At 38.9% G+C, this 13,494-nt stretch overlaps 2 protein-coding genes across 3 annotated transcripts in view; one reads left to right on the forward strand and one right to left on the reverse strand.

Annotated features, from left to right (window-relative positions):
• Positions 1-2,898: 2,898 nt before the first annotated feature.
• Positions 2,899-4,048, forward strand: med29 (mediator complex subunit 29). The gene is made up of 4 exons (XM_057838699.1): positions 2,899-3,192; positions 3,265-3,323; positions 3,484-3,568; positions 3,648-4,048. The coding sequence occupies exons 1-4, from the start codon at positions 3,034-3,036 to the stop codon at positions 3,876-3,878; spliced, it is 534 nt and encodes a 177-aa protein (XP_057694682.1). The 5' UTR covers positions 2,899-3,033; the 3' UTR covers positions 3,879-4,048.
• Positions 4,049-5,252: 1,204 nt separating this feature from the next.
• mlf1 (myeloid leukemia factor 1) overlaps positions 5,253-13,494 on the reverse strand; it is a 28,928-nt gene continuing 20,686 nt past the window's right edge. Inside the window, exons 4-8 of one of the 2 annotated variants that reach the window (XM_057838697.1) lie at positions 13,009-13,092; positions 12,811-12,939; positions 6,652-6,811; positions 6,439-6,577; positions 5,253-6,345 (exon numbers count right to left, since the gene is read on the reverse strand). In XM_057838697.1, coding sequence (XP_057694680.1) covers positions 6,285-6,345; positions 6,439-6,577; positions 6,652-6,811; positions 12,811-12,939; positions 13,009-13,092 — 573 coding nt within the window. In that variant the 3' untranslated portion in view covers positions 5,253-6,284. The remainder of the gene's footprint in view (positions 6,346-6,438; positions 6,578-6,651; positions 6,812-12,810; positions 12,940-13,008; positions 13,093-13,494) is intronic. The other variant, XM_057838698.1, reaches the window with a different exon arrangement.

A 13,494-nucleotide genomic window follows, 5' to 3' on the forward strand; every position in this document is an offset into this window, starting at 1 on the left:
TACGTAACAAGTTTGCACTTCCACAGTCAAATTTCTTCCGTTATCTACAAATTCGACATTTTATACTTTCTAATTTGCCCACCACACTAAACTCTGACAGGATTATTGTTGACATAGTTCTTTCCTCAAATCCAAACCAGAAGAGGCCTATCTCTGTGTTTTGCAGCATGATGTTGGCTCTGAAGACGGCATCTATGGATAGAATCAGGGCGGAACGGGAGGAGGACCTTGGTACCCCTTTTTCTGAGGAAACATGGTTATCCATCTTAAAACGGGTCAATTCCTCATCTCTGTGCGCTCGCCATAATTTAATCCAATTCAAAGTGGTCCACAGAGTTCACATCTCCAAAACCAAACTGGCCACTTTTTATCCTGACATCAGCCCACTCTGTTCCAAATGCAACATCTCAGACGGCTCCCTCTTTCATGTTTTGGACTTGCCCTAAACTTAGCAAATTCTGGACAGAGGTTTTTCATTCCCTCTCACAGAGTTTGACAGTGAGGGTGGAACCGAACCCCCTTATTGGCTTATTCGGAGTTACGGAGGACCAGTGTTGTCAGTAACGTGTTAGTTAGTAACGCGTGACTGTAATCTGATTACTTTGTTCAGTAACGAGTAATCTAACGCGTTCATTTTTCCACACCTGTAATCTGATTAAAGTTAGTTTCCTTAGTGTCTCTGCGTTACTATTTTTTCATTGCCTCATAACGTATGTAGAATGAAGAATATTGTAGTCATGTACGAAGAGCATTTTGAATTGAAAATGCTAAAATAAAAGGTTCCCGGTACGTGTTACCATGACAACCTCTTAGCTATTTCCTGTTTTGGTCCCGCGTCGCATGTGTTGTGGGCCGGGCGTGGGCCAGGCGGGTGGACATTCGAGCCGAGTGTTGAGACGTTGCGAGGGAATGTTGATCTGTGGATATCCATGAATGAAGGTGAGTATTTTTCCTTCATTCTGGAGGGTATCAGCAAAAGGTTGGACCCCCTACATGCGCGGCCGTTTTGTACCTTTGCTGTAGCAACGACGGGCAGTCATCGCTCCAAGTTGGCAAGCTTTGTTTACTTCATATGCGTGTTGCACATTTATGCCGTGAGGTGATGTGTTCGTTTAGCATCTGTGGGATGTGTTGTAAGTCCGATTGATTGTAAAATGCTTAGTTGCCGCCACGTTTTGTGGCCAAATTGACCGCGTGTGCTTTGAGAGGAGTACTTCTGAGTTATGCACGTGCATCCGCGCCCGCCACCACCTTTGCAATTTTGTAAAGTCAGTTTGCATTGTTCTTACATTGGCTCTGATATGCTGTTAACCATAACCCAAAATCCAGAAGTTTTGACATTAGGCTTAATCTTAAACCTGAGTTATACTCCCGCGTTGCGGTGACGGCGAAGCGACTACGGCGTCATTCGACATTTGATAGTTCTGCGGTGAGGGAACGTGTTGCTCTGTAATTCACCGCCAAGCCACTAGAGGGGTATGGCGCGATGTTTGTACGGTTTTGGGGCATGCTTGTTGACATCCGCTAGTTGGAGAAAAAATAAACAATGCAAGATGGAACTCTTGAAAGTAAATATTCTGCTCATCCACACTGAATAAATATTGAACATACAAATGTTGAGGGGCAGGCAACGCAGAAGACGGTTTCGAGGCGGTCTGGCCGACTTTTGATGCCGCACAGAGAGTTTTAGACTCGGGTGGCGAGAGCTAGCTGTGGCGGTTAGCTTCAAACTGGCGTCGAGCACTGCGTTCAAGGTCTGCAAAGCCCTCCAGCTCGATTTGTTTGCCGTGTCCTACAACCAGCCAATGGGAAGCCATAGCAGATTTCTGGCGTCTATGGAACTTCCCAAACTGCGTTGGGAGCCTTGATTTTAACGTTATCATAAATAGCACCGAGGCACTCTCAATCAGTGATGATGTATCGTGTGTGAACTTACTGTTATTGAAAATTACAGATCAAAACAACTCTTTTGACACCAAATCTGTGCTTTATTCATCTAATTCTTATTCTAAATTCAGTCATCGGAAAGTCAATTACATGTGATTACATTTTTCTGTTGTCATTCTTATGTTGAGGCGGCAAAGGGAGGAAAATGGGTAAAAAGTAACTGATAGATTACTTTTAAAGTAACTTAGTTACTTTGATAATGAAGTAATCAGTAAAGTAACTAGATTACTTTTTTGCGGCGTAATCAGTTATCAGTAATTAAATTACTTTTTCCAAGTAATCTGTGACAACAATGCAGAGGACTCTCGACTATCTTCTGATCAGCGCCGCACTCTAGCGTTTGCCTCCCTCCTGGCCCGTAGGTCTGTCCTCCTCAGGTGGGTGGACCCCCTCCCTCCCACACTCACCGAATGGCTGACGGCCTTAATGACATGTTTGAAAATTGAAAAGATCATATACTCTCTCCATTATTCTAATGGGAGATTCCTACGTGCCCGGGGACCTTTTTTAAATTTGTTTCAGTCCTCTTAAGCCCTTGGCATTCCACAATTTGGCATCTCTTTAATTTATTGTATTGACACTTATTATCCAAAACCATTACTAAAACTCAATGTGCAATGGTCATGAAGCTCACTGGCAGTGACAGGGATTAATTTTATGGTTTATTTTTGGTTTATTTTGGTTGGGGTTTTTATTGTATTGTATTGTATTTATTTATTTATTTTTCTATTGTGTGTGTGTTGGATGTCAGTCCCATTTTTCATTCCATTTTTTTTAAAAACTGGAAACCAATGCACTACTATTGCGAAAAAAAGATATTTGATTAAAAAGAAAAAAAAAATAATTCTAATTTTTTTCCTGATGTTTATGAAAAAACATCGTTGAGAAAAGCAGTTGAAAATTGAACAATTTGCAAGACCAAGTCCACGTTAGCTCCGATGCAAAATGGCCGACATGTGACGACCTTCATTCGCGTTGGCTTGTAACGCGTGTCAGACATCTAGTTTATAGATTTAAAATAGGCTTCAAATCCAACCGGAAGTGATTGATATTTCGGTGTCGGAGAACGCTACCGGTCAGGGCAAGATGGCGTCCCAACAGCAACAGCCCGGTGTTCCAAGCTTACAACAACAACAAGCCGTTGCTCTGCAGCAACAGCAACAACAGCAGTTGACTCAACAGCAAGACTTTGACCCGGTCCATCGATTCAAAATGCTAATTCCACAGTTGAAAGAAAGTCTACAGGTAATGCTTTTGATTGAACTAACAGCGTCAAGTGCTTTCAAAAGTAATGTTTTTTTCCGTTTCGCCTCGCAGAACCTCATGAAAATCGCGTCGCTCAACTTGGCCCACAACACAAACATTGACAACGGAGTGTACGTACCGCTATTTCTCTTTTGTACGTCCACGCTTGAAAGTAGGTCCTCTGTTTACGTTGTTCGCAAATCAAAGTAGGCAAGTGGTGAAACGTCGTAAATAGAGGAGTCTTGTAGTTAATATTTCATGCAATGCAATGGGTTCATATTTCTGTTTCAGTAAAAGCAGCGACACTGCAGTCCAGCGTTTTGACAAAAGCCTCGAAGAGTTCTACGCCCTTTGTGATCAGTTGGAACTGTGTTTGGTGAGATTTGCACACCTTTACCTGAACTTTGGTCTAACTGTGCCAGCCTTGACATTTGACCCCTGATCTACTTGCTCAGCGGCTGGCATACGAGTGCCTCTCGCAGAGCATCGACAGCGCCAAACATTCGCCAAACCTGGTTCCCACAGCTGCCTCCAAACCAGACACGGTGCAGACGGAGTCCATGTCCTACGCCCAGTACCTCGGCATGATCAAGTCCCAAATTTCATGCGCGAAGGACATCCATAATGCTCTGCTGGAGTGTTCAAAAAAGATCGCTGGAAAGGGACAACCTCCAGGAATCATGTAGATCTCCTTGCAATTGACTTTTGAATGCCATGTATTGTTGAATTGATTGCAGTTTTTTTTTGGTCAATGTCTGCCCAATTAATGCTTTTGGTCATTTGTTTACACGCATTTTTCTGAATTTTGGGGATGGTAGAGGAATCCATTAAATGTTTTTTGCTGAAGGATTAAAAACTTGTGTTTGTTTCAACTTTCACACTATTTAATAATTAACAATTGCACTTTCACACTATTTAATAATTAACAATTGCTGTGCACACATCAGGTGTTACATCAACTTCCCTTTTGATTGGAAAATTGTTTAAAAAATAAAATTCAAAGAAACGCAAACTTGGAGAGACAGCGAGAACCAAAAGTGGTATTTGCCATGTGGCAAAATGGATTTTGACGTGTCATTTTTTTTTGGGTATGTGGCAAAATGGATTTCATTTTGGAAAATTTGGACGTGCATAGCCGTCAATGGCATAGCCTGACTTGGTTGCTAGTTGAATGTCAATGCGCTGTAATGCTAAGTTTATGGTAAAAAATCACAGCCACACACGTTTTTCTGCCATTTAAAATGAATGGAAAATTTGGACGTGCATAGCCGTCAATGGCGTTGCCTGACTTGGGTGTCAGCTGAATGTCAATATGCTCTAATGTTATAAGTGTATGGTCAAAAATCACAGCCACACATCTTTTTGCCATTTAAAATGAATGGAAAATTTGGTTGTGCATTGTCGTCAATGGCATGGACGTGCATGGCCTTCAAAACTACCATACCCCCCAAAAATGCGACAAAGCAAAATCTATTTTGCCACATACCAAAAAAAAAAAAAAAAAAAAAAAAACCACCACAATGCAAAAGTGCCACATGGAAAAAAAGATGCCACACTGCAAAATCCATATTGTCACATGGCAAATAACAATTTTGGTTCTCACCTTGCTGCAAACTTGATCAAACAAACACAAAAGGGATTGCTTCAATCAAAGAAAACAGTTTAAATGAAAAATTAAAGTGTTCAAATGCGAATTTCTGAGTCTCAAATATTTTTTCGCACTCAAAAACTTGTTCTATGATTGACACTTTTTTATTGATTTTTCTTTTGAAAATATTGTTTGAAGCAACTTATTTTTTGATTAAATAATAAAGACACAAATGTCCTAGCCAAAATGTGGTCCAAACGCAAAACTACAGCACTTCAATCAAAAAAGTTGTTTCAAAAAAACAAAAAAAAACAAAAGATGTTTTTTAAATACATTTGAGTTTCAAATTTATTTTTGTATTCAACATACATTTTTTTTTTATTGGAGTGATTTTTTTTTGGATTGAAAATGCATATTTTGATTGAAGCAACGACAAGCAAAGACACAAATCTACATACATATCAAACTGATGGTGCATTCACAACTTCCAGTTGGCCTATAAATATCCATACACTGTTCTATTATGGCCAACAGGTGGTGCCAGATAGGATCTTACATTTTTGTAGGATTTAGTCAAATTTAGATAAACGTTTAGCAAAGTTAAAAAAAAATGTCTATCTGCTGGGATCGATAATCTAACATGCCTAATATTCACAGGTTTTAGTAGTAGTCCATTTTTTGTGTTGGTCAGCAAATCCTTCAGCAGCTGTGTAACTTCAGATCATTTACGTGGGTTAAAAAAATTGTCCACATTTCTCTGTTGACATTTTTATTTTTCAGCGCTAAATGTATATTCAAAATATACAAGATCAACAGATGCAAATGGCGTTAATAAGATCAGATGAAAAATGAACAATACAAAAAAAGGGAAAGACATTTTTCTTTGTACAAAGATTACAGCAGATACATTTTAGGTACTCAACAAAAATCCATTTAACCTATCTAAATGCATTTGGATCATCCTAAATCAGCCACTCAAATTACGGCCCTGTGATGACAGTTTTAGTGTTTTTTGTTTTTTTTGACATCTATAAATCAAATAGTCGACAGTTGATTCGCTGTGGCGACCCCGGAAGGGAAAAGCCAAAAAGAAAAGGAGGAGTGTATTTAATAACACACAAAAAGTTCTTCTTAGCATCTCAAATCTAGCTCATTCAAGGACACCAATTGGTCCACTCATTCAGAAACATCCAAAACTATTCGTGGGTATCATTGCAAAGCTCCCTTCCTGACTATCTCGATCCTTTTTGGCCACTGCCAGCAAAGTAGTAGAATTGCAATCTGAAAATATTGAGTTAGATGGGAGCATAAGCTGTGAACACAACGAAAGAGAAGCAGCTTCGTGGACAAACTGCAGCACATTAAACTTCACTCACCAAGTCAATAATCAAAATGTAGAACACGAAAACATCAATGCCTTCTGATTTACACATGGTGATGATAGTATTTTGCGTGTATGTATGTCTTATGAGCACTTGAGAGACTTGAGAGCAGGTTCATGGTTTTATTCTTTTGTTGAGTTGGAAGACTTCAGGATACTTTTAGGTTTGGATTTGGGTTGTTCTCTGTAAAAGCACATAGCGAACAGGTAATGCATGATCACAAATCTCAAACAAGTAAATCATTCACGTTTTGTCTCCTACGGCTCTGCTACTAACCTGTGGGTCTGTGCAGCACCGGCGAGAGTTGGCTGCTGGCCTCTGTGATGTCGTGGCGGCTCCAGTTGAGCCATGGAAACAGAAGGCTTAAACTTGGACAACTCTTTCTGCCACTCCTCGTCGAAGGACTGCGCTTCAGCTGAGAAGAATCATGACATGAAAGTCAGAAAAGGTTAAAAAAAAACACGCGCACAAAAAAATCACTTAACACACATTCATCTATATTCTGGAAGTCCTGTATGAACTCTTTAGCTCCTGTTTTTTTGTTCATTTTCTTCTCAACAACATGTCCTCTGTCTTGGATGTGGTGACCGATGGACATCTTCTCAAGACCGCTTTCGGAGTCTTTCAAGGATCTCACCGTCTCCTTCACCTACACACAAGCAAGTATTTTCTGCATGAGAAAGTCAACGGAGATTGAATCACATAATTCCGGCTTGAACAGGTTTGATCATTACGGTCAGCTGATGCAAGTATTCTCAAGGCAAGGCAAATTTATTTATATAGCACAATTCAACACAAGGCAATTCAAAGTGCTTTACAACACATGAAGATCATAAAAATCACATTAAAATCAGTAGGATGTAAAAACAAAGACAGTTGAAATAGGAAATAAAATTATACATAAAAAAATCGCATTTAATCATGAATAGAATTAAAAAAATAAATAAAAAAGATAAAGAAAAAATAATAATAATGCACAAGAGGAATAGAAAGCAAACAGATTGAAATATATAGACAGTTATGGATATGCAGTGCTAAACAAAAGCGTTTTTAGCCCTGATTTAAAGGAGCTAACAGTTTGAACATACTTTAGACCTTCAGATAACTTGTTCCAGAAGCGAAAAGAGGTAAAAGATTTTTTTTTTAAATGTTAGTCATTTACCGTATTGGCTCGAATATAAGACGGTGTTTTTTGCATTGAAATAACACTGAAAAAGAGGGTCGTCTTATATTCGCGGTCTAGACATTAAACCCATTCATGACACTATATGGCGCCATATATCATTGAAGCGATGTTCTGTCATGACAGATCTCAGCTACTCTCCCCAGTCATGACGCTAGATGGCGCCAGATATCCTTGAAGCGATATTTTGTCATGACAGATCTCAGCTACTCTCAAGTTTAACTAGTTTGCATGATTTTATTGCAAAGTTTTTCCTTATTCAGATTTGTTTCAAGACTACAGTTACAGCTAGACTTCACTTTGATGGTTAATGCAGTTATTGCAATTTTGTTGTTTTATCACAATAGATTAGTTTATTTACATTTTAAAAACCAGAAGCCATTCATTTACGAATGTGATTGCACTTTAGTTTACATATTTAAATGTTCAGATATTAAGATTTCAATGAGGCAAAATAACATGCTTTTTCTCTCAAATATATTGTTATAATAATGTTTCGGATGTACTGTAATCATTTTCTGTATAAAAATTAATTTGGTGTTCAAAAAGTCTTTTTTCAAACTTGAGTCTTGAAAAAGAGGGGGTCGTCTTATAATCAGGGCCGTATTATATTCGGGCCAATACGGTATTTTCATCAATGTGCCACTATAATGAGAATGAAGTGGAAAACAGATCCGTGAAAGTACAGTATTACTCAGAAAAAATTGAATATCCTGAAAAGATTGTTGGATTTCTGCAATTCAAAAAGGTGAATTTGGCATATTAAATGATTGAATAAAATGCAAATCAGTATATTCGTAGTTCAATATTCTAAGTCAAATTTACAACATTTTTTACTTGGTATTCTAATTTTTGAGGTAGCATCGGTACCTGTATTTTTTGTGTGAAATATTGATTGCCGCTGTTAATTCTTTTAACGCAAAAGTTGCAAAATTGCGGCAAGCAACATTGCTGACTTTAACACTCCAGAGCTGCAAATATAGTACGTCATGTAGTTACCACTAAGAGTGGGAACCTCGTGGTACTTCACGATGCGATACGATTTGCGATACAAAGCTCACGATAACGATGATCTGACAATATGGCAATACAACCATTATCGATACATTGTTCAGGAAATCATTCTAGGATATTCTACAAACAACTAATAAACTGAAAAACAGTTTATCACTAGTAGACGTCCAATCCATTTGAACTGGGAGGGTGGCAGCGAATGAACATTCGTTCATTCGCTGCCATCCCTCCCACTTCAAACGGATTGAACGTCTATGGCCGTCAGTGGCAGCCAATGCCTGGCAATGAGGTAATTTTGGGTCATTTAAGGTCATATTTCTGTTGATGTTCAGTTACTTCCTGTTGATTTTGGGGTATTTTATGAGTCACTTCCTGTTTATTTTGAGTTACAGAAATTAATAGGCAGTGACTCAAACTCAACAAGAAACTACCTGCAAATGCCCTAAAATGAACCACAAGTGACCTGTAAATGCCCTGAAAATCGGACAGAATGACTGCGAATGCTCTGGTTTCGAATGAACGACCGTTCCCAGTCTAAATGGATTGGGCGTCATGCACCGTGAATGCAGCCTTAAGTTAACTGAGACACTATTATGGTGCAAGATTTTGGTAACTACTTGTTGTTTCCTTTTTATTATTTTTTTTCAGACATTTGACACCTTTTTAAAACGATATCTCGATTCTTGGCAGGCGCATATCGATAACTTTTTGGGATACAAAGTATCACAATGTATCCCCATTTCTATATTTTGTCACACCCCGAGTTACTAATATGCACCAAAAGATGGTAAACATCTTCTTTACACACTCATACAGTATTTGTGCAAAGCAGCAATCTTCTTTTGGTGCAGACTTCTGCCAACCTTTGGTGCATAGTAGTAACTAGCATGAGTTGTTGAAATCAGCAATGTTTCTTGTCGCAATTTTGCGCCTCTGCCATCTTTTGGTGCAAAGTAGTAACTACACAAGTTACCATATTTGCAGCTCTGGCTTCTTAAAGTAAGCAAGGTTGTAGGTAATAATTTTGCGACTTTAAAGGGATACACAGATAGGAAGGCTTGTAGTTCTTAAAGGATAAAAGTTATGAGTTAAAATAATTTGATATTGAAACCTCTCTTGACGTTTTCGTTTTTATACAATTTGTAAAATTTGTTTAACTAGTAGGTCACCATTGTTGCTGACGGCGCAGGTCGGTGACGTCATTGTTATGCTGCCGGAATTCCAGAGTATGACTCTAGTGACATAAACATATCATCTGTTCAACCCTTTCAATTTGAACATTAATGAGCATGACAGCACTGTCGATATTTCACAATGAGACGAGAGTAGGGGGAAAAGAAAACGTTGAGAACCAAAATACCACCGTGCACTTTCAGCATGTTTTGTTTAGATGTATACAGACAGAACATACTAAAGATGCTTTAAGAAAACACTTAAGCATAGCAATATCAAATATGGGTGATTTAAATATGCTACGTGACTAATGTGGTCAACAGATCAACAATATGCTTTAAAGCTACCAGAAGAAAACACAATGCTTAAAAGTAAAGATGCACCGATACCGATACTAGTATCGGCAGGGGGCGCCGATCCGGCCCGAAATGGTGGTATCGGCGCGTACCAACAAAGACGGCGCCGATACTATTTACTGTTCCATTATTATAACATTTGACCGCAGCCTTTTTTATACTCCTGGCTCTCACTACACGCTGTCTCTGTGTTGTGTGATGACACGTGAACACCAAGCAGCTATCACTATTGCCTGCTCCAGACCAATGAGAGCGGGCCAATAGCCACTCCTGACCAATGACAAGGCCGCTTTTTCATATGGAGGAAAAACAAACCAGGAGAAATGGCGGCGGTCGGGAAATATTTCAAAATAGAAATCCTGTCAATTAAAATCAATGGCTGCATGCAAGATTTGCGGCCTGAAAGTTTCGAGATGTGGCGTTAAATCGGCCAGTTTCAATACCTCGAACCTGATAAAACATTTGAAGACGAAACGTGAACGAACACAACGAGTTTGAGCCTGCAAGAGCAGGACTGCTATCCAGAGGAAGGGCGCTGGACCGGAGCAACAATCTCTGGTCAATTCACTACGTCTTTTATTGTCTTTTACTGAAAGACATGCCACAGTAATTTGGGAACTGTTTCCAAAGTAGGGTTGCCACCTTTCAGAAATAGAAATAAGGGACTCCCCCCTCCCGAAAAAAAGGAGGCTGATAGAGAGACGGGATGCTGTGGTCAGTTATTATTACTTATAATTGTTAGCGTCCGCAAATGCGGAAACAAGGTTGGACCTCGAAAAAGACAACAAGCGGGGGATACGTACAAGGGTTTAATGATTGCAAACAAAAAAAATAACGCGCGATCGCAGGATAGTAGAAAATAACAAAAGGAGGCCGTGACAGGAGGTCGACGGAACTCAATACTACAAACTCGAAGGTTAACTAAGACGATAGGCAGAGAAAAAGCCAAAATACAAACACTCAAATACCTGCACAGGGTAGAGGTTACAAACGAGAGCAGCACACTAACAGAAAAAACCCAATGCAGGGGCGTAAGAAGCAAATGTAGCGAGACTATAGTGCGAGAAGTCAAACGGCGATCAGCAAGGTAAATATCTCGGCAGCCTTCTCTGAGATCACCCGTGCTTAAATGCTGCGTTGATGAGCCTGCATTGGATTCAGGTGCGACGTCAGGAACGCCCCCACTACCAGCCCAGCAACAAAACACAATCTAACCAGCAGCAGAATGTGACAATAATTTCATAAAAGTTGCACTGTTTGGCCTTTGAGAGGTTTAAAAAAGTTTATTCTGTTCAGTCAGAGTTTATTATTATGAATTATTTTTTCTTTCTTACTGTTGGGCTAGTATTATACATGTTTTATTAATTTTACAAATGGAGCACTATTTTTGCCTTTGAGAGCCAAAGGTTTATTCAACTATTGTCTACTAGAGTTTAGTAGACTATTCACTTTGTACTAGTCTTTTTTCAATTAACGCACATGCCCCGCTCAAACAGATTAAAATGACAGCAGTGTCAAACACCAAAAAAACAAGTAACAAGCAGTGTAATGTCCGCTTGTTACTTGTTTTTTGGTGTTTGGCGCCCTCTGCTGGCGCTTGGGTCCAAATGATTTTATGGGTTTGGGGAGTGAGCATGGTGTAATTATTGACATCAACAATGGCGAGCTACTAGTTTATTTTTTGATTGAAAATTTTACAAATTTTAATAAAACCAAAACATTAAGAGGGGTTTTAATATAAAATTTATATAACTTGTACTAACATTTATCTTTGAGATACTACATGTCTTTCTATCCATGGATCGCTTTAACAGAATGTTAATAATGTTAATGCCATCTTGTTGATTTATTGTTATAATAAAAAAATACAGTACTTATGTACCGTATGTTGAATGCATGTATCCGTCTTGTGTCTTATCTTTCCATTCCAACAATAATTTACAGAAAAATATGGCCTATTTTATAATGGTTTGAATTGCGATTAATTACAATTAATTAATTTTTAAGCTGTAATTAACTCGATTAAAAATGTTAATCGTTTGACAGCCCTAATATATGCGTGTATATATATATATATATATATATATATATATATATATATATATATATAAACAGGGTGGTATCGGTATGGTATCGGCCGATACTGCACAGCCAGGTATCGGTATCGGGCCTAAAAAATGGTATCGGTGCAACACTACTTAAAAGTATGAGCGGGAAACACATGCAAAAAGTATTTTGAGGCAATAAAAAGTTAATCAAATAAACAAAAACTAACTACTCACTGCTATTAACCGATGTGCGCATGAGTTGGATGACTCTCTGCGTAGAAGGAATTGGACTAACCCGGTAGTGTTTGTCTAGTGACAGTGACAATCTACGTCATCACCCTGAGCTTCCATTGCACGCATAAAACATGGTGCCCTCATTAGGTAAAAAAAATGTACTAAATATTGTAGATTTTTAAATCAATGGCAATATTTTATGTGTTTTTAATAACATATTTTATCAATAAAAGAACAATTTTATCAATTAAAGAACAATTGTGGCGTATTAGAGCCTATAAGTGTTTAAGTCCGAGGTTCCCTCTAACATTTAAATGTAGTTACTACTTTCCACCTAAAGATGGCAAATATCTGCCATCTTTCGGCGCGAAGCAGTAACTACATGAGGCACCATATTTGCAGGACTGGCTTGTTAAAAGACAGCAATGGTGTGAACTACTAACTATATGAGGCACCATATTTGCAGCTCTGGCTTGTTTAAAGACAGTAATGGTGCCTCATCTAGTTACTACTTTGTACCAAAAGATGGCAGATGTAAAGTAGTAGCGACATAAGGCATCAGTGCTGTAGCTCTGGCTTGTTAATTGTTAAAAAATTGCAACATTGCTTGTTGCAATTTTGGCGCTTAAAATGCACTTACGCCTCCGGGGGCCCGGCGTGTTGATGACGAGGCCTGGAAGACCTTCGGGGGGTCGTTTCCAACTTTGGAATACGTCATGACTGATGATGAGCTGAACGAGTGGGTGTTTGCATCTGTGCCCATGGTCTCCTTGACACACAAATCAAATAAACAACGTAAGCGTAAAAGATACGATGACAGTCAATTGGGTGAACTCACAAAGTTTTTGTGCATCCCATCCATCCTGGTCCTCATGCTGGTCACGAAGTTGTCAAACATGCCAAAAGGGTTCATCGTGGTGTCCTGCACAAACACAGGAGGTACAAAGAATAGTCACAGCAGCTGGATGGTATAAGCTCAGTGGCCAGTTGCTCTCAAGGCATTATCAGCTCATGAACAACTCTCTTATGTGTGTAAGTATATACAAACAAAACATGCGTCAGGTTCTGCATGCTAAAAGTGTCATCCTTGTTACAGAAACCGAATTGGGAAGAAATCAAAGGTGTGAACAAACTGGCATCGTATTCAAACAGAAGTATTGTGTGTGTATGAACTTTACGTCCGACTCTGTTGATTTTCAGACATGATTAGTTCTGTTTGTGTTGAAACTACATTCTTTAGCATGGCATTTTTAGCTCCTGATCATGTCTGATTTATATTTAACATTGACTACTACTGTACTTAATGCAGTGAGTTTACACTAGC

Source organism: Corythoichthys intestinalis, chromosome 6, assembly GCF_030265065.1.
Source record: "Corythoichthys intestinalis isolate RoL2023-P3 chromosome 6, ASM3026506v1, whole genome shotgun sequence".
NCBI lineage: Eukaryota > Metazoa > Chordata > Actinopteri > Syngnathiformes > Syngnathidae > Corythoichthys > Corythoichthys intestinalis.

Bases quoted from the DNA above. Each gene is read 5' to 3' on its own strand.
- med29 (XM_057838699.1), top strand. From the start codon at position 3,034: ATGGCGTCCCAACAGCAACAGCCCGGTGTTCCAAGCTTACAACAACAA. The intron at 3,193-3,264 runs GTAATGCTTTTG...TTCGCCTCGCAG, and splicing joins AGTTGAAAGAAAGTCTACAG to AACCTCATGAAAATCGCGTC. The intron at 3,324-3,483 runs GTACGTACCGCT...TTTCTGTTTCAG, and splicing joins ACAAACATTGACAACGGAGT to TAAAAGCAGCGACACTGCAG.